Source organism: Uloborus diversus, chromosome 7 (genome assembly GCF_026930045.1).
Source record: "Uloborus diversus isolate 005 chromosome 7, Udiv.v.3.1, whole genome shotgun sequence".
Classification (NCBI taxonomy): Eukaryota; Metazoa; Arthropoda; class Arachnida; order Araneae; family Uloboridae; genus Uloborus; species Uloborus diversus.
The window spans coordinates 101,372,117-101,392,510 of record NC_072737.1 but is presented as its reverse complement, the minus strand read 5'-3'; the positions used below and the strand labels follow the sequence as shown (position 1 = coordinate 101,392,510).

Here is a 20,394-nt window from a genome sequence, read left to right as displayed (position 1 = left end):
TAGAATTAGCCAGAAAGCACAGAGTAGTAAGAGGCGCGTTCCCTCACTGGTCCTATCACAAAATAACAACAAACAAACCTATTACGTATAATATGATACAAATAATGTTTCCGTTTCAGGGTTATCCGCCATTTCTCCGTGGACAAGCTTTAACTATTCCTGTAAATAATTTTTAATTATATTTCCGTTGACATGATTTTTTAAACTAACTACTGTTTGGAAAAACAAAGCTTTATTTGAATAAAATTATTTTGTTCGACAATATAGCCACTGAGCTGCTATGGAACGTTAGGACATCGGAGTAATGGTGAATTCTGAAGAATACGGTTAGCTCATTTACTCTTTTTGAATTCAAGGGCGCAGAATGTCCTGATTTATCCGTCGATGTTTCTCTGATAGGGTAGTAATTAGCATAAAAGCACAACATGTGAGTGTTATTGTCTCTGACGGAGTCATTTCAATTAAAAAAAAGAAAAACGAATTAGAGCTGTTTACAAATGATGTCCTGCTTTGAAGAGAAGTGGGGGGGGGGGGGGGGGGGGGGGGGGGGGGGGGGTTGAAGTTGAGATAGTTTGTGAGAAAGGGGGGAGAGAGAAGGGATAACAAAAAGTGCGACATCAGTCAATTTCTTAAAAAACTATATTAATAAAAAAAGTGACTAGTGATTGCAATACCGGTATTTCGAGCATTTTTGCAATTTCGTAATACCGGTATTTGCTGAGGTAAAATACTGGTATTTTCGGTATTAGTTGAAAATAATAGTTTCCACTAAAGAATTTTCAATTTAACTTATTAAATATCTACTTATATTTTAAAAGTACGAGTATAGTACGAGTAGTTTACGAGTACATTTCCTTTTCCATGATACAGAACCAAAATCTATCTATTGATGTAATAATTTGGCTTCAAACGCACGAACAAATGGAAAATCATTAAACAAAAGTAGCGGAAAGATTTCAAAATGATAGTTTCATTACTAGATGGTGAGATGAATCGCATTTTCGTGTGTTTTTGTGCACCATGTTATTATTTTTTCCATTTCCCGGATCGTTCATTTTCCATTTTGTGAAAGTTAATTTCGAGTGTAATTTTGAATGCATTTGTCCTATGAACAATTTATTACAACCATCAATTGCAGTAATATTTCATGATCTTTTCTTTATATATTTGTCTCAACTGTGCTGAAATTTGGCAAAAAAAATTTCTTGTTAGTTGACAACAAATAGCAATTTGTTGGTATTGTTTTGTTGTCATGTCGCGCTTTATACTTGGCAAGATAATATTTAGAAAGTATCTAGTGCCTTGAAAGTTTGTACACTGTTATAACCAGAGGTTCCAGACGAGTGAATATATTCCCCCTAAGGTGAAAGCATGAGGCCCAAGGGTGCAATACTAGCCAGGAAGTAGAGCAGGGGTGCGAAAACAGCAGACAATCGTAGACAGGGGTGCCAAAACAGCAAGCAATCGCAAAATGACTTGCTAGCGCATGCGCTTGCGGCATATATTCACCATTCAACCACTTCAATATGGCGGACGAATGATAGGTTGCATCTAAGCGTGGCTTCTATGTCTTTCACATTGAATGAAGTACACTATTGGATTAAATCTCATCTTTTCTAGGATAATTCTTTAAAATAACAAGTAAGTACAGCTTTTGATCACTTCGTAGCTTTTAGGGCTTTCAAACATAGTTAAAAGTACGTTTAATGCTTTTTAGTTACCGTTAGTCCGTTACGATATCGTAGTACCGTTAGTTGTTGATTTTCAGTTGACCGTTACTGTCGTGAAATTTCCATCATTAAAAACGCTACTAAATATATCTATCATTATTTTCTTGAGTACTCGATAAGCAACATTTAATCACCAAAATAATAACCGCAATTTATCACTAATCAACAAGTGAGAACCTAAATAAAATGATTCTTGTGCTTCGTAGATTACTACACAACAGCGAGTGCAAAAAATAAAAAGGAAATCTCTCTCCGTCTAGCTTTTTTTTTTCTTTTTCGTTCAAGTGTTTGAATCATTTCCTGTTAGCGTATAATGTTTCGTTAGCGTTAGGAATTTCTTATTTCTTTAGGTTTTTCAACTGTCGAAAAATTTCATATGCATTTTATTTTATTGTTACTCTTGATTGAAATTTTTAACGTTCGAGAAAGGATTTTGTTTTTCCGTGACTTTAATATCCGAGAATATGTTTGGCTCTTCATGTAAATAATTCCATAAGTACATCTACACTTTACTTTCGGTGCGGTTATTTCTCACAAATAATCATTAACTTAACTATGATTATTGAAATAATTACTCGTCTTTAACTTTAAATATATTTGTGACAATTCTTGGATACCAAATAAAGTCTGTAGATATTTATTGTTTTATTCATTTTTAATATTACTTTGCAAAAAAAAAAAAAAAAAAAAACTTATCAGTACGCAGAGTTTTTTCACAAGTTTTTTTTACCGCCCCGAGAGCTATTATAATTATTATTATTTATTTTTTAGAAAAGGATAAAAATTTCACAGGTCCGCAATGTTTTTCATTTGCTTTTACCGACCCGTGGGTCAAAAGAGGTTGAGAAAAAACTGATGTAGAGAACGATCAGATGAATTAAAGCAATGAGCACTCCTTAACTATGTTGAAAACTCTGAAATATGATCAAATGCTGTAATTACAAGTTTTAAACATTTCCAGTACTGAATTCATGCAATGTGAAAAGTGTGCAAAACGTAGACTATCATGAATCAAAACAAAACTATTAAAAAAAAACACAATTATATTCAAAAAAAGCACACAATACGGGGGAGGGGGGGAGGAGGATCTACAGTAAGGGTGCCATTTCTCTCTCCGTAGGTTCATTCTTTTCACCCCGGCTGCCTACTTTTTGAAAGGTGCCTGTTTTTCACCCTAGTTAGAGGTGCAATTTCGGCTCCGTATTGGGTGCCGCTGGTGAACAAGCGTTTCACCCCTGAAAGGTGCCGAATGCAACCTGTAGTTTTAACAGTGTATAGAGGTTAAGCATAATCATTTGAAACGTATTTTCAGATATTTACTTAATTATAATTGTAAAGAATATTAAAGAATACGGAAAGGAATAAGAGAAACTAACAAGTTTATCGTAAATATCAAACCAAAGGGATAACAATAAAAATCAAACACGAACCTGTCCTCCTCTAGAGAAAATGATGTTAATATTGGAAAAGTATGGTCACTCGGAAAGAAATCGGAACAAGCTGTAACTGTAAAAAAAAATATATATATATATATATAATAGGACTCGACCGATGCATCGGCCTGGCCGATGCATCGGCGCCGATGGTTCAACAATTAAGCCATCGGCATCGGCATCGGCGGCCGATGCTAACTTGCGGGAAACATCGGCCCATCGGCCTTAAAAAACATCGAAAAGCCGATGGAATTGGCCGATGTTTTTGAAAAAAAAAAAGGACCTTTGCTGTTTTACTTTTTTAATACAAAGTAAAGGGAGTTATTGTTTTTATATAAAATTAATCAGGTACCAAACAAGTTTATTATTGCTTTGTTTATTGCAGCAGGATGTACATATGTATCTCTCATAAGTCATAACTCAAAAAGGATAATCTGTAGAAGGTTAAAATTTCGTATGAGGGGTCTGCGTACGTTCCAGTTGTGCACTTCCCCTTTTTGTTTTCGATCGGGTGTTCTGAAAAGCTTGTTTACTCATTTTTTGTGGCTATTAATTACTTATTTCAATGAAAAACCAATATAGCGTCTCAGACTTACGATCATTTGGTGATATATTGCCGAATTGGAGACTATGGAAACAAATATGAGATGGCGAAACCGGGTTTTTTGTCACTTTATTAGATTCCCGTTGAACCGACGGTAATTTTTAATTTTTTGATATTTGTAATATGAATCACAGTAATGCAGCCTTTTCTGTTTCTCTTCGGCGGAGTTACAAGTTTGGTGCCCGTCGAAATACATTTTGGGGCCCTATTTCTCTATCACAGAAGTTGTAAAATATTTATCTTAGGCATTTTTGTAACTCCTACGGTGCCCCTATGGTATGGGACCTCTCGCGCAATTGCAACATTTGCTATATTTTAAATCCGCCACTGCACGTCAAAACAAACTCGGGTGCAAGTTTTGAAAGGGTTTTTTTCCTCAATGTTTATGATTATTTTAAATTCTATTTTTACGACTACTTTTTGAATTTTCGAGAACACTTGCGTGCCCCTCCTCCCACTCGCTCAATTTCTGAAATTAAACTCTAGTTGTACTTCTGAGTTGTTTAAAACTAACACCATTCATAAAATTGGAGATTTTTTTTTTTTCAAACTTTATCTATTGTTTAGAAAGAATTTAGGGCATTAATGTAAGAAACTGATTTAAGACGTTTTGAATGGTGATATAATTCGGAAATCAAAGGGAATTTTGATTTTTTTTTTCGGAAGTGCTGAAGTAGATTCAGAAACTCTTCCCAGGCGTTGGTGGTAGCTGTTCTGTACTAAAAAAATGAGGCCGAGGTTTTGGCCGAAGTGTGATTTACTCCAAAATCAGAGGGTGACCCCCCTAACCCTACCTCGTCGTTTCAAGCATTTCTTAAATATTTAGCGATTATTTATTTTGGTCAAGAAATGTCATTTTGATATTTTTCATACTTGTTTCACCTATATTTCGTAATGCGCCATCTTTTTTGCATCGTAAGTTATTTTCGTTTCTTATAGAAAAGTTTCAAGGATTTTCTACTATGCAATTTTTTAAATTTCATAAGATTATTGTTAAATTGAAAATTTTAATTTGAATTTGTTTGTAAAGCTTCATAAAAGATTAAACAATCAAATTGTTCAATATTATGTGTGCAAACATCAGATCAAATAGTATATGTATTCAATTATTGACTTGGTGTAAATATTGAGTTTGTTTATTGTAGCTGCGTTTTAAGAACCTCGCTCTTTGCATAGCTATTTCTTTTTTCAGCAAAATTTATGTCACTGTTATAGCTTTTATGAAAAATGCCAACTTTTCTATTCATAAAATTTAAATAAGTATAAAAATATTCCTATTTTGATTTAATATTGTAATTTATCTGTTACTTTTTTGTTTAATTTGATGACTAAAAAATGTCTATGTCCATCTTTCCACTTTAATTGCGTAATTTGTTGACGGTTTCATAGTTTTATTCTTTTATTTTTTGAATGATTAAACAACATAATTTAATGGTTTTTTAACTATGTTTAATATACCTAAATCCATACATTATTACAATATTACTGAAATCTTAGTTATATGTTCAATAAAAAAAAACAAAAACAAATCAATTCGTTATTAAACAGTCTCTTTGTTTTTCTTCCCTTTTTTTTCTTTCTTTATTTCTTTATTATATATATATATATATATATATATATATATATATATATATATATATATATTTTTTTTTTTTTTTTGGTGTTGTTCTTTCTCTTTCGTCATACAGCAGTCAAAAAAGGAGAAGCATAACTACACCCTATACAGATTGTACGTAGTACGATCCAAAAGTTCGGGGACAAGCTGTATAAAAACTTACCCAGAATAATTCACATTACCGAAGCACAATCACCTTCAAAAGGTCACCTTGAGGGACTATGTACTTCTGCCAGTGTTCATATAACTTTTGGAAACACTCCTGGAAGCCATTTTTCGCTACCTTCTATGATGCAGCTTTATCTTCTCCTGACGGAAGAAAGCGGCGTCCATGCAAATGTCTTTTTGCTGGGAACAGGTAAAAGTCACACGGAGCAAAGTCCGACGAAACGTTATGTTATTTGTTTGTCATATCAGAGTATTGACCAATCGAACCGTGCATCCTCGACATGAAAGTCGCCTTCTTCCCCATGATAAAGTTAAAGCAGCAGCGCAAGAGGCCTTACAGGAGGTTGCGAAAAATGTCTTCCAGGAGTGCTTCTAAAAGCTATACGAACGTTGGCAGAAGTGCATAGTCTTTCAAGGTGACTATTTTGTAGATAGATGTGCTTCGGTAATGTGAACTATTCGGGGTTATACAACTTGTCCTCGACTTTTAGATCATACTACGTACGTATGAGTTTTCAACTTACTATTTCATAACGTTTTTGAGTGACGCAAGTTTACGCGCATGAAGGCATCACAAGAGAATATTCGATAATTAACTGAGGAGGCGTTCAAAATTTATATTTCGGTTATCTATATGTTCTTAGGGACATATGTACAGATGTGCCGAAAAACTTTTGAAGTATAAATTGGGTGATCGTAAAATAGAAATTTAGGTCGAAATCTGATTTTTTTTTTTTTTTTTTTGTGATTACAATTCCTTATTCATAGAAAGGAAGTAAAGTGAAATGAATCAATGATCCTTTAAATCCCTGACAATCTTATCAATTTATTTCTGTTTTTTTTTTTTTTTTTTTTTTTTTGCCATCGGCCAAAGGCATCGGCCATCGGCAATCGGCCATTTGGAGGAAAACAATCGGCCATCGGCCATCTTTGAACAATCGGACAACAATCGGCATCGGCCCATCGGCCAAAAAATGCCATCGGTCGAGCCCTAATATATAATAGTATACTCAAAGCAAAAGAAACACACACATATAATGATTTTTCCAAAAATAACACGCAAGAGACCGAATAATTTGAAGATGAAATAATTCTAGACAATTAGAGGCGCATCGCACATTGTTGACAGCACCACCGACCGGCGTGAACTCAGAGAGAATGTTTTCAACTATTGGAAAGTTGAGCACTAAATTAGTTCCAGGCTTAGAGACAATTCAATAGATGCATTATGCTTTTTACTATTATTGATTTTTTGTAATGACATTTGTTCCTTCATTTCATATTTGTTCACAATATGTTTTCATAATTCATACTATTTTTGTTCTAAAATATGAAATGAGACAACGAAAAAATATGTTTTCAAGCATTTTTTGAGAAATTTCAAATACTGGTATCAATAGCGGTATTAAATTTTTCGTCCGGTATTGCAATCCCTACATGTGACAAATGAGTAGAAGGGTGTAAGGTTAAGTGTAACACTTTGTGACAGGGGGGGGGGGATAAATTGTTGAAAAAAGTGTGATATCATTTATATATATATGGAAATTTTAGCGATCTTGAGTTTTTACATATGAGCATTAAGAAAGTAATTTTAAAACCGGAGAGGAGAATAGACGAAAGGTTTTCCAATTCTTTGATATTAAACTAACTTTTCCTCTTTTTAGCTCTCAGAAGACAGGAAGCCTTGGACATTAAAGAAAAGTTTCCTAGAAAACTACCCGTAAGTATATTTTTGTACCCATAAAGGGCCATAAGCTTTGCAGTAGAATATACAGGATGTTCCGTTTAACCTGTAAGACCTCTATTTTCGCAACTGTTAGTCCTAGATACTTACTTCAAATTGCAAAAAATATTCAAAGTCAAGAGTTAAGACATTGAATGTTTAAAGACAAAATTAAAATGAGTCAAAAAATACAAAATTTAACTTTTGAGTCGAGCCCCAGGTCCCCTAATTTATATTTAGGGAAATAATCTCCATTGAACAATAATTCTCACACAAAAAGTTTGAAATTAGTACGACCAATATTCACCGATATATGAAACGCAGCGGTTTTGTGTCACATCGCTTTACACTCGTCATCAATAACACCTTTTGGGGGAAAATGTAGAGGTTAACAAATGTTTATAACTATATGTGTGCAAAGAGTGACTTTTCAGATTGTTCGAGGTTTTGTGGTGTGTTTTGCGTATCACAGCATAACATTTGCATTTATTTTTAAACATCAATGAAAAATAGAAATATACTTTTTTACTTCTTTTTACAAAAAAGGAAACACTGTATTCGCGAAAAAATTTTCACACAAAAATCGGCCTTATTTTCCATTTTTCTCACCCCCGAATGAATGTTGAGTTTTTTGTTTCGACTCGATTACACGTGGATATATGCCTAGGAACTTACAGACACTTGAAATATCCATTTTGACGACTCCCGAGTTAATTACAACGAATTTTCTCGTGACGTCCGTATGTACGTTAGGGTGGATCGAAAAAAATTAAATTTTGAATCTTAATTTGGAATACCCACCAAAAGCTGTGCACGTGTAAAAACAATGCACATGTAAAATATTATCAAGTTTGAACAACTCTTTGAGGGTCCTACCAAGGCTTGAAGTTCTTCAAAAATAGGGGAAAAGGTAAATTTTCCAAAATTTTTATAGAAATAATGAGGTTCAAAATTTTTGTTCTAATACCATTAAAATGTTTCCTTTTAACACGCTTTTCATGTATCTTCAAAATTATTTACATTCTTTGCAGTATTAGGTTCGCACACAAGTTCATAAAATCTCGTGAAATTTCCAAAAACTGACTTTTTTCAAGCTTTTTTTGCACATTGCAATATTTTTTCTTTTAAAGTCTTTTTTTTTTGCAATGACTGTGCAGAATGCAGTTTTAAATGGAAATGAAATTATACTTTATTATATTAACAGCCCAGCACCTACGACAAGGAGCGCAATTGCTTCAAACTGGACCAGTGGTAAATTGTCGCACCCGTCTAGCAATTTACCTATTGGTCCAGCGAAAATTCACATGGACCAGCAGTTTCACCATCAAGTAATGTGAACAAATGACGTTAAGGCTGCTCGTATGCAGTTCGCAGATTAACCATGGGACAGGATGTCCAGCTTTATTCTCTATGACCGCAATTGCACTGTTCTTATTTCTGGTATTCGTGACCGTGCTATCACAGCCAAAAGCTAAAAGATCCTTAAGGCTTAACAAATTTTCAGTTCAAAAATCACATTGCTGTCGCAACAAGTTTTCCCGTTCCAGAAGTTGGCGTCACATGACCCAAATAAGGAGAATTGGATTTTTCAACCATGGATTCCTCGCTTATGGTTTTTCTGTGGTATCTGTCTCGAATCATTTCTTTTTGTCATAGTTTTGTCTTTTCGGCTGTCGAAAAATATACTTTTCAAACCCTTTCACTTCTAGTTTGCAGGTTTTGAAGAGAAGCACGTATTTCGACTGTGACACTTTTGTCGCTGTCTTCGAATTTTATTCCTATCAACGACTTTAGAGCGATAATTATTTGACACAGTACCAAAATCCTGTAATGTTTCTGAAACAATTGATGCAGCACATCGCACATCTGCGTCAGAAATGCCGTACTGGTAGCACACTCTTGATAACGTTGGCAGAGAAAGCCTCATTTGTTCCACTTTTGAGGTGACATCAACACCAAAGAATGTTGATGGCTCTGTTGGCGGGAGTATAGCCGTTGCAAAATTTTCTTCTTCTGGAATTGAAACAAAACTTTGCTGTTCCTCATCAGTGTTATTACAGCATCTCGTTACGTAAGTGAAAATCTGAAAAAGTTATTGGTCCTGTCATTTAACGAAATGACTATTTTATCCACCCGGAAAATATTCTCTTAACAGTGATCACTGATGAACGAAGTACATCAGAGAACTGGCTTTGCGAAGATTTTGAAGGCCAGACAAGTAGCTTCTGTTCATGAAGAAATAAGAGAATTCTATAATTCAATGATTAACTTTAATGCATCAGACTATTCTGTTGTTATCAACCGGCAAAAATGTGCAATAACTGCCACCCTCTCCTATTTTAGCTGGCATATCTAATGAAAGTCTTCAACAATAAATTGAAAACACCAACGCCAATTTTGCGTTTGTTTAGTTCTCCTGTCACACTCAGGTGGTGGAACGCTGTGCTAATATGGTGACAGAAGCTTCTTTGTTATTAGTCAATCGGCAAGAGATGGCTTCATAAGAGCAAAAATCAAATCTCGAAGTATCATGTCATCGTTTGTATCAAAAAAGGATTTCAAAGAGGTTTTATGAATTGAATGTGACGAACTATTTTCTGTGGCTTTAAATAACTGATACTTTTCAAGTCCCTCATTTTGTGAAATATTGATGCTTATATGTCAGAGTGACTGTGTGTGAGTAAATATACATTCTTTGTAACCAATGCACTTCTCTCTGTTTTTTTAGTTAATACAACTAAATCATTTTGATAGTTTACTTCTAGTGTAAAATGAGTAATAAATTTATACTTAATACATGCGACTCGGCAGATAGAAAAGGTAGAATGAAACTCGAAATGCAGCCACCTGTTTTTAGTGGATGCTGGGCTGTTAATGTAACAAAAGTTTAACTTCACTTCCGTTTGAAACTGCATTCTGTACAGGCGTTGTAAAAACGAAAATTGGACTTTAAAAGAAAAAATATTGCAATGTGCAAAAAAGTTTTAAAAAAGTCAGTTTTTGATTAATTCCGCGGAATTTAACGGCTTATGTGCGAATTTAATGGTGCAAAGACTGAAAATAATTGCGAAGATACATGAAAAGAGTGTTCAAAAGAAGCATTTTAACCGCGTATTATAACAAAAAATTTTAAACACTAGTATTTTCATAAAAATTTTGGGAAATTGTCCTTTTTTTCTATTTTTGGAGAAATTCAAGCCTTGGTAGGACCCTCAAAGAGTTGTTCAAACTTGATAATATTTTAGGTGTGTGGTGTACTTACACATGCAGTTTTTGGCAGGTATTCCAAATTAAGATTCAAAATTTCATTTTTTTTCGATCCACCCTAATGTACGTATGTATGTGTATACGTATCTCGTATAATTCAAAAACGGTATGTCCTAGAAAGTTGAAATTTGGTACGTAGACTCCTAGTGGGGTCTAGTTGTGCACCTCTTTTGGTTGCATTCGGTTGTTTCTAAAGTAGTCTTTTGCCCCTTTTTGGGTGGAAATCATTGTTAATTTCGATGTAAACTCAAGTTGTGTTATAATTTATCGGACACTTGGCGATATATCGCCAGTCTTTTGGTCGCCGTTTTGTCGCCAATTTGACGACAAATTTGACCATTTTTTTCTTTTTTTTTAAAATTTGGTTTCAATGTGGCCACTGTTGGTGATATTTAGAGAGTAAACAATTGAACCACGTTAAAATTGCCAATAATGGGGAAATGACATTAAATTGGAGTAATAGAAAGTCATATGATGCACACATCAGCTCGTTTTACATTGACAACCTGTCATTTTTCTGAAAGGACGATAAGTTCCAATCTCATCTTCCGTATGGTCCCTTAAAACTTTGAACAGACTATCTCCTTTAGTTTTGGTCGCACTAATGTCAAGTTTTTTTGTGTTAGTAATAGTGGAGATTATTTCTTTAAAGATAAGTTGAGGGACCTAGGGCCCGTATAAAAAGTTAAATGTATTTTTTGACTTATTTTTACTTTTGCTTCAAACTTTCAATATCTTTACTCCTCATCTGATTTTGAACTTTTTCGCAATTTGAAGTATTCATCTAGAACTAACGGTTGCGAAAATAGAGGTCTTGCAGGTTAGACCGGAACACACTGTAGATTTTTTTATGTTCAAAACTATTATGGTGGCGTGAATAACATGTCAAGTTTTGTGAAAATTGGTCCATGATGTTGTGTGATTTAATAGAACATATCGCGTCCCTGCAAGGAAAGCGACACAACTCAAAATTAGGGGAAAACGTACTAGCTATTGTATTTTCAGTAAGTTACCGCCCATCAGCCGGGGCTAAGGCAGAACTACATGGAATACGAGCGGCAGCTCAGTCATTCCAGCCGAGGACTGCAGTTTCGTGCTTATTAGCACTCATCAGCCCGGCATAGGAAGTAACTGAACTGGAGATGGAAAACCTCTTAAGGAAGACAAGAGAGCCAAACAAACTGGTAGCTAATATAGAATTAGCACAGACCAGATGAGTGACTGAAGCAATGGTTCGGTTCAATTCGAAAATTGAAGGCAAGGCATGGTATATTCATGTATTTCTGCCTTAAGCCCTGGCTGTAGGGCGGTAGCTTACAAAAAATACCATGCCTTCTTCGAGTTGAACCGAACCATTACTTCGGTCACACGTCTGGTCTGTGCTAATTCTATATTAGCTACCAGTTTGTTTGGCACTCTTGGCTTACTTAAGAGATTTTCCACCTCCAGCTTAGTCACTTCCTATGCCGGACTGATGAGTGCTAATAAGCACGAAACTGCAGTCCTCGGCTGGAATGACTGAGCTGGCGGTTGTATTTCATGTACTAGCTATTGGTTTAAAATCTGAATTTAATACTTCTTCTTGCCACAAAACGCGCACAAAGTTAGCTTGCAAAACTGGTGCGCGGTGGCAATTGTTAAGTCACGACTGATTAAGTAATCTTATGGAAAAATTAATTTAATACAACCAATGAACAAAAAGGAAAATAAATAATCATCAAAAATGCATTGATTGGAAGGCATTAATATCGAAACCAAAAAGTGAATTCACGAAAAAACAAATCGATGAACTTATCACAGCTGATTATTTACTTGTCTTTTAGAAATAAAACACAGGAAAGAAATTGCAATCTCTGAAACTGATAAAAGTATATACAGGGTGTTCCGTTTTAACCTGCAAGACCTTTATTTTCGCAACCGTTAGTCCTAGATGAATACTTCCAATTGCAAAAATGTTCAAAATCAGATGCGAAGTTCAGACATTGAAACTTTGAAGCAAAATTAAAATTGAGTCAGAAAATAAAAAAATTAACCTTTTATACGGGCCCTAGGTCCCCTAACTCATATTTAGGGAAATATTCTCCATTGAAAAATAATTCCAACACAAAAAGTTGGAAATTAGTACGACCAATATTCACCGAGATATGAAATGCAGCGTTTTGTGACTTACACCACTTTTCACTCACCGTCAATAACACCTTTTGGGGGAAAATATAGCAGTTAACATGTGTTTAAAATTATATGTGTACATAGAGTGTAGTTTTTCAAATTGTTCAAGGTTTTTCAGTGTGTTTTTGCGTATCACGGCATAACATTTGCGTTTATTGTTGAATAGCAATGAAAAATATAAATAGTTTGTGTTTTTACTTTCTTCTATATCTAATATATAGAAGAAAGTATTGGATTCGTGCAAATTTTCGAATTTCGAAGGATTCGAACGTTTTGAGGTGTGCTGAGTCCATCTCGACTATTTTTGGAAAATGTCTGTCTGTGTGTGTATGTGCGTGTGTGTGTGTGTGTGTCACGTCTGTGTGTGACCAGTTTTTTGTGGCCGCTCTACAGCAAAAACTACCGCATGAAATCGAACGAAATTTAGTACACATACAGTGGCTCCCAAAAGTGTTCGTACACTTTGAAATTTTTTAGTAAAACCAAAATAACTCAAAACTGAATTCGAATATAAAGTCCAATATTTTTTCACATCATTCCTATGTCATTCTAAATATAACCCATTGGTTTTTTTCAAAATATTGACGGATCTTCTTTTTGAAATGGATCAGAAAACGAAGAGACAGAGAAATAACACGCCACAAAAGTCATCGTACACTCGAATATTTTCGAATAAATTCATGATTAAAATTATCATATGCCGTTTTATTAATATTTTTGCATTGTGTAGACCCTTATAAGTCATTTGGCTTTAATTTTTTGTTTTTTTATTCCTTAATATATTCCTTATTACGGTAAAATGGCTGGTATTCGTAAAAAACAACAAACGCCATTCAAAATTTAAATTTTTTTCCCACAGTAGTGGCAAATTGGTTTGAAATATCTCTAAATTAGTTAATTTATTTGTTTGTATAGTAAAGTGCTTGATAAAATGCTTTAAAGAAAGGAATCGGACCGAAAACAAGGTAAGAAAAGGTCAACCGGCAAAGTTGACAAAACGTGATTTATGAAAAATACACATTTGAGTACTGTAAAAGTTTCTGCAGAATTAAATGAAACATTTTACATTTAATTTTCACCTAAAATTGTTCGCATTTTTTTTTTGATTTGCTGGATTAAATGGGACCTCTTCCCGCAGAAATTTTCTTTGTCGTGCGAAAAACAGAAAGCTTACGCTTTTCGTCCCAAAATCAATGATAAATAAGCTAAAAACAGTTTAGATCATGTCTTACTTACAGATAAAAATTAATTTAACATTTTTGGTTAAATTGTTGTATAACTGTAAGTAGACGAAAAAATTAGGAACTTAATCTTAAGAACTTAGTTGGATCAGTTAATCGGGACGGTGAAGGTGTTTTAGTGTGAGGGTGCATATCAGCATCAGGATTTGGTAGTTTGTAATTTTTTGATGAAATAATGAATCATGCTGTTCTTTTAAATATTTTAAAAACCAGTTTTGAACTCTTAGCCAAAAATTTGGTTATTGGAAACAACTTTGTTTTTTTTATCAAGATAACGATAAGAAGCACACGGTTTTTAACGTTTGCGTCTAGTGCCTCGAAAATTGTTCTGAAGTTTAGAAATGCTCCCTCAATCTCCAGATTGTAACTTAATGTAACGTATTTAGAGATATCTGGAGGCTAGATTACAAAAATACGGCTTTGGAACGAAAATAGAACTAGAAACAGTAAGACTCGAAGTGTGGTAGAACACTTACTCAGAAATTACGCTAAAAAAAGAAAGAAAAAGAATGAAAACAATTCCCAGACGTTTAAAAGGTGTTATGAATACTGTGTGATATTCTACTAATTAATAACTTAATCAAAAGTTAGATTATTCAATAATATTTAGACATTTTATAAAGTGTACGAAGACTTTTGTGAGATAAAATTTCCGGTATCTTTCGGTTTTTGATTTTTAAAAAATTAAGTTTTAATATTTTTTAAAAACTTTTCATGCAATTTTGTTAAACATTGATCATAGATCTTATAATTGAATACCTATCGCGAAATATTAATTCTAACCAATGATTTGGGGCCTATTTCGTTGAAAGTCGTAGGTGTACGAAGACTTTTGGGAGCCACTGTATGTGCCGCTATGTGAACTTGTGCCCATTGGTTTTTGGCGCGAATCCCTCCAAGGGGGGTGGAGCAATGGGACGTTTTTTGAGTTACGCGTGCTTGCTATTCCTCAGGAAGTAACTGGCGAAATCAAACAAAATTTGGTCCATATGTTTCCAGTAACAGGAACAGGTGCTGATTCAATTTTGGTGTCAATAACTCAAACGGGGGTTGAGCTATAGAACATTTTTTGTCGTCAATTGTGACTGCTGGATCTCAAGAAATAATGAACGGAATGAAAGAAAAATTTATCGGCAAGTAGCCCTTATTGGGTATAAGAGCTGATTTTATTTTGGTGTCAACAGCTGAAAAGGGGGTAGCGCAATCGCCCGTTCTTTTTTTCCATTGTGAGTGCCCTATCTCAAGAAGTAATGCTGCGTTCTGGTTGAAATTTGGAATATATGTGAATCCTTATGTAAACAGGCTTTGGTTCAATTTGGACGCCAATCGCTCCAAGAGGTGTTGATTTTTTTTTTTTTTTTTTTTTTTGCGAATAAAAATAGCTTTATTAATGCAACAATAAGAAAGATAAATCGTAATAGATTGTCGTCTGCGTATTTCTCGTGATTTTAATTGTATGGAAATGATCGGAAATATTATCTCAATGATTTAAAATTTTTAACTGTTGCCATCTTATGTTTGTTAACAAATAAAATATTTGTAATTAATTTAAGCAAGGCTTTTAAAATAACTTTCATTTTTCGCTTTTTGCTTTGCTTTTGCAATAATTCAGACATTGGAATGGTCGTCAAGTTTTTTCATGTGAAATTTTGTTTTTGTTGGGAATATTGCTTCCTCATCAAGCATGGGGAGGGATCAGAAAAAAAAAGAAAAATATAGAAGAAAGTTTTGTGATGGCCACAACATACTAGTTTACTTTGACAACCTGCCATTCTTCTGAAAAGGCGTAAGTTCCAATCTCATCTTCTGTATGGTCCCTTAAAACTTTAAACTGAAGTACCTCCTTGAATTTTGTCGCACAAAAGTCAACTTTTTTGTGTCAGGAATAGTTTTCAATAGATATTTTTTCTCTTAATATTATTTAGAGGACCTGGGGCCCGTATAAAAAGTTAAATGTATTTTTTGACTTATTACTTTCTTCTATATCTAATATATAGAAGAAAGTATTGGATTCGTGCAAATTTTCGAATTTCGAAGGATTCGAACGTTTTGAGGTGTGCTGAGTCCATTTCGACTATTTTTGGAAAATGTCTGTGTGTGTGTGTGTGTGTGTGTGTGTGTGTGTGGTCACGTCTGTGTGTGACCAGTTTTTTGTGGCCGCTCTACAGGAAAAACTACCGCATGAAATCGAACGAAATTTGGTACACATATGTGCCCCTATGTGAACTTGTGCCCATTGGTTTTTGGCGCGAATTCCTCCAAGGGGGTGGAGCAATGGGGCGTTTTTTGAGTTACGCGTGATTGCTACTCCTCAGGAAGTAACTGGCGGAATCAAACAAAATTTAGTCCATATGTTTCCAGTAACAGGAACAGGTGCTGATTCAATTTTGGTGTCAATAACTCAAACGGGGGTTGAGCTATAGAACATTTTTTGTCGTCAATTGTGACTGCTGGATCTCAAGAAATAATGAACGGAATGAAAGAAAAATTTATCGGCAAGTAGCCCTTATTGGGTATAAGAGCTGATTTTATTTTGGTGTCAACAGCTGAAAAGGGGGTAGCGCAATCGCCCGTTCTTTTTTTCCCATTGTGAGTGCCCTATCTCAAGAAGTAATGCTACGTTCTGGTTGAAATTTGGAATACATGTGAATACATATGTAAACAGGCTTTGGTTCAATTTTGGCGCCAATCGCGCCAAGAGGTGCTGATTTATTTTTATTATCATTATTTTTTAGCGAATAAAAATAGCTTTATCAATGCAACAATAAGAAAGATAAATCGTAATAGATTATCGTCTGCTTATTTTTCGTGATTTTAATTGTATGGAAATGATCGGAAATATTATCTCAATGATTTAAAATTTTTAACTGTTGCCATCTTATGTTTGTTAACAAATAAAATATTTGTAATTAATTCAAGCAAGGCTTTTAAACTAACTTTCAATTTTCGCTCTTTGCTTTGCTTTTGCAATAATTCAGACATTGGGATGGTCGTCAAGTTTTTGCATGTGTAATTTTGTTTTTGTTGGGAATATTGCTTCCTCGTCAAGCATGGGGAGGGATCAGAAAAAAAAAGAAAAATATAGAAGAAAGTTTCGTGATGGCCACAACATACTAGTTTTTACTTTTGCTTCAAACTTTCAACGTCTTAACTCCACATCTGATTTTGAATATTTTTGCAATTGGAAGTATACATCTAGGACTAACAGTTGCGAAAATAGAGGCCTTGCAGGTTAAAACGGAACACCCTATATATACTCGAATGGTGCATATATCTGAGAGAGAGAGAGAAAAAAAAATAACTCTATAACGGGATATAAAAATTAAATTCATTTTCTATATCCCGTTTTTTTCCTTTTGTTTTGTTTCAAATACGGCTAAAACTAATTCCTATGCAAAAAACATTCTTGTTTGTTATTTGCAAACAATGGTTGATTGAACTAATTCCTGTAGAAACAAGTTCAAGCGCTTTTCGTATTTTTTTAATCGCATGTCGAGCAGTATCAGATTTTGATTTTTATTCAGCACAAAATTCGTAAGTGTAGATAAAAATAAACACGTTAAGTGAGTGATTTGCTTTTTTTTCCTTCTAAATTTTTTCATCTGTTTCCTTTGCAGGCAACATTATCAGAAATCAACGGTTTGAAATCACTACTCACTTAACCTTGGAATGGCACGAGAGTATTGTTTGAAAGCGCTAAAGCAATCACATGCATTGTCATCCTCAGCGTCTCCCTTAAATTGCCAACTCATTCATAATTATGTTCAAAATTAGAGCCCGGATTATATGCACTAATAATTTTAAAAATCTGCACTTTTTTATTTTTTAAACCTAGGTAGGGAAAAGTTCTCTCATCTGAATGAAAATTAAATTGGATCTTCTATATTTGCCTTCTGTTATGTTATTAAGGCAGTAATTAGATACTCTTTTATTCAGGATCGTTTGCTGACCCCCCCCCCCCCCGAAATTCTCTTTTATTTAAAAACTCCCAGAGAACGTTGGTCCGCATTACAAAAACAACTTCTGTAATAATTTTAATGATAAATATTATTCAATATTTTTGTAACTAACTTATGTTCTTTTCTGTTTTGAGTGGACAAAAATAGTTAAAGATCAATATAAGGGCCATTCCATGAGACGGAGCGGGACATTTGAAGTAGTTCTGTCATTAGATTTTGTTTCATTAAATACAAATAACAGGGATGATCACCCCCCCCCCCATTTTTCTCAACCGTCATTCCTTTTTTTTATTTTTTAGCTCTCTTCTTTTATTTTATTAATTTTTTCAAATATTTTTTTATTTAATTTATTTTTTAAACATTTTTATTTAATTTATTTTTAATTACTATTATTATAATTTAATTTGAAAATTTCTGTGCTACGTCAATGACATAACACATACACAAACTAAATAAAGGAAATAAAATATTAACAGAATAAAATAAAATAAATCATGCAAATTAAAAAGAAATCAATAAAGCAAAAAAAAAAAAAATTAAAAATCTCCCCCGCCCAAATTTTGATGGCGCAACTTGCACCATAATCCCCCCCCCCCCCTCTGTAAGCATCCCTGTCAAATAATATCATCTAGAAATTTTATTTTTGATAGCAACATTAAAAATTTGTCATAAGAACTGTGTAGTGTAGAACATCAAAAGTTTGTCAGTTTGAAAAAAATAATTGAACGACATGCAATATATATAACGCCTGTGACGGAACGGGACAAAACGAGTCCCATTCCGTCCCAGGTATTTTATTGCATACTCTTGATTAGTTTGTTTGAAAACAATAAATTTTATTGCTCTACGTAATCCTTATAACAAATCCTTACTGCTGCTATGAAAAAAACATTCTCGCTTGTTTTATTGGCTTGTTATAGAGCATAATATACTGACAAAACTGCTCCAAATGTCCCGTTCCGTCACATGAAATGGCCCATAACATAAACCCAAACCTCTTTTTGTGCGGTGGATAGGGAGCACATATAAAAAATCGCATGAAAAAGTTCGTTCGTTTCATGAATAACTTCGTCCGTTTTATAAATACTATCGTTAATTGAGTCCCAATCTGATTGAAATTTTCATACACCGCACAAAAAATGTTCGCACAAAAAAAAAAAAAAAAAAAAAATAATAATAATAATAAAAAAAAAAAAAATTAAAAAAAAAAAAACGCACAAAAAGAGGTTTTGGTGCTTTTTTACATAAAATCGACTAACTTCTACTTTTGTGCAATTTATGCGAGAACCACCTAAATTTTCTCGAGATTCCGCACAGCTTGAATCTTCATAAACTTCCTTGCTGCTGTTACTAGAATTTTGCCTTTCTAATTCTTCTAAAAGTTTTCTTTTTTTATGGGTTTTTTAAAAAGTGGACCAACGTACTCTGAATTCTTGTTCTAAAGAAAAGCTGCCATATTTTTTTGATGACTAAAAATGTATGTGTGATTTCATAACAAATTTAAATACATTCTTAAATTTGGATGTGTCCATCGATCAAAATTTTCCAAATTAGGTTGAGTTATGTACGCTTGGATGATTTTATGGTTAAAAGATATTATAGACGAATTGTTTGTGTTGAACTTTGTAAGCTAGTTTTTTTTTTTAAATATAAACTCTGGAAGTTTTTGATAGAATTTTAAATTTTTTGCTGAAAAACAGCTCTAAATATCCGACTATTTTTAACCCAAAAACGAAGGTTATGTGGTGTGATATATGTTCCACGAAATTGAGAGTCATAGACCAAGAGCTTGACCCCCCAAAACACGATTTATCTCTTTTATGGCTTGTGGCCGGTTAAAATAATAAAAAAATGCAATTTAAAACTTTGGCTCGAATCCCCCCCACTAATTTTGGGTCACACGGCTGCGTGGGTGGATGAAAGGTCAAAAAAATGAAAAATATCAAAGTGATGAGTTAAATGGCTAAAAACTATATAATAGCATTAAATTAATAAGAAAAAAACCCGTAGCTAATTTCCCCCCCCAGCTATGTTGGGGCGAACGTGGTGCCCCCCAGGGGTAAAGTATCGATTATTAAACTTAAAAAAAATGATCACTTTCGTGGCGGGGGGGGGGGAATTTTACAGGGTATTAGTTTCATTATTTTGATTGCCAAAAAAAAATTCCCCCCAGTAACTATGGGTCAATTTGTCAAAAAAAATTTTTTTTGTTCCTCTTTATTTGGTTCAAGTCGAGTATTATTCGAACTTACGCATGACTGTTTAAGTTGCAAAAAAAACCCCCAAAGTTTGAACGTTTTTTCATTAAAAAAAACTCGTAGCAATCCCCCCCACAGCTATGGAGGGGGTTGCTACGCGGTGCGCAGTTTTACAACGTGGTGCCCCCCCCCCCAGGGGTGAATTGTCGATTGATTAAATTAAAAATAAATAATCACTTTCGTGGAGGGAATTTTACAGAGTATACATTTAATTGCAAAACAAAATA

The 20,394-nt window shown here is 34.0% G+C and overlaps 1 protein-coding gene across 1 annotated transcript in view; it reads left to right on the top strand.

Annotated features, from left to right (window-relative positions):
* Positions 1 to 20,394, top strand: part of LOC129226127 (microtubule-associated proteins 1A/1B light chain 3A-like) — a 46,203-nt gene that overhangs the window by 6,970 nt on the left and 18,839 nt on the right. The window contains exon 2 of the mRNA XM_054860724.1: positions 7,215 to 7,270. Within this exon, the coding sequence (XP_054716699.1) occupies positions 7,215 to 7,270 (56 nt within the window). The remainder of the gene's footprint in view (positions 1 to 7,214; positions 7,271 to 20,394) is intronic.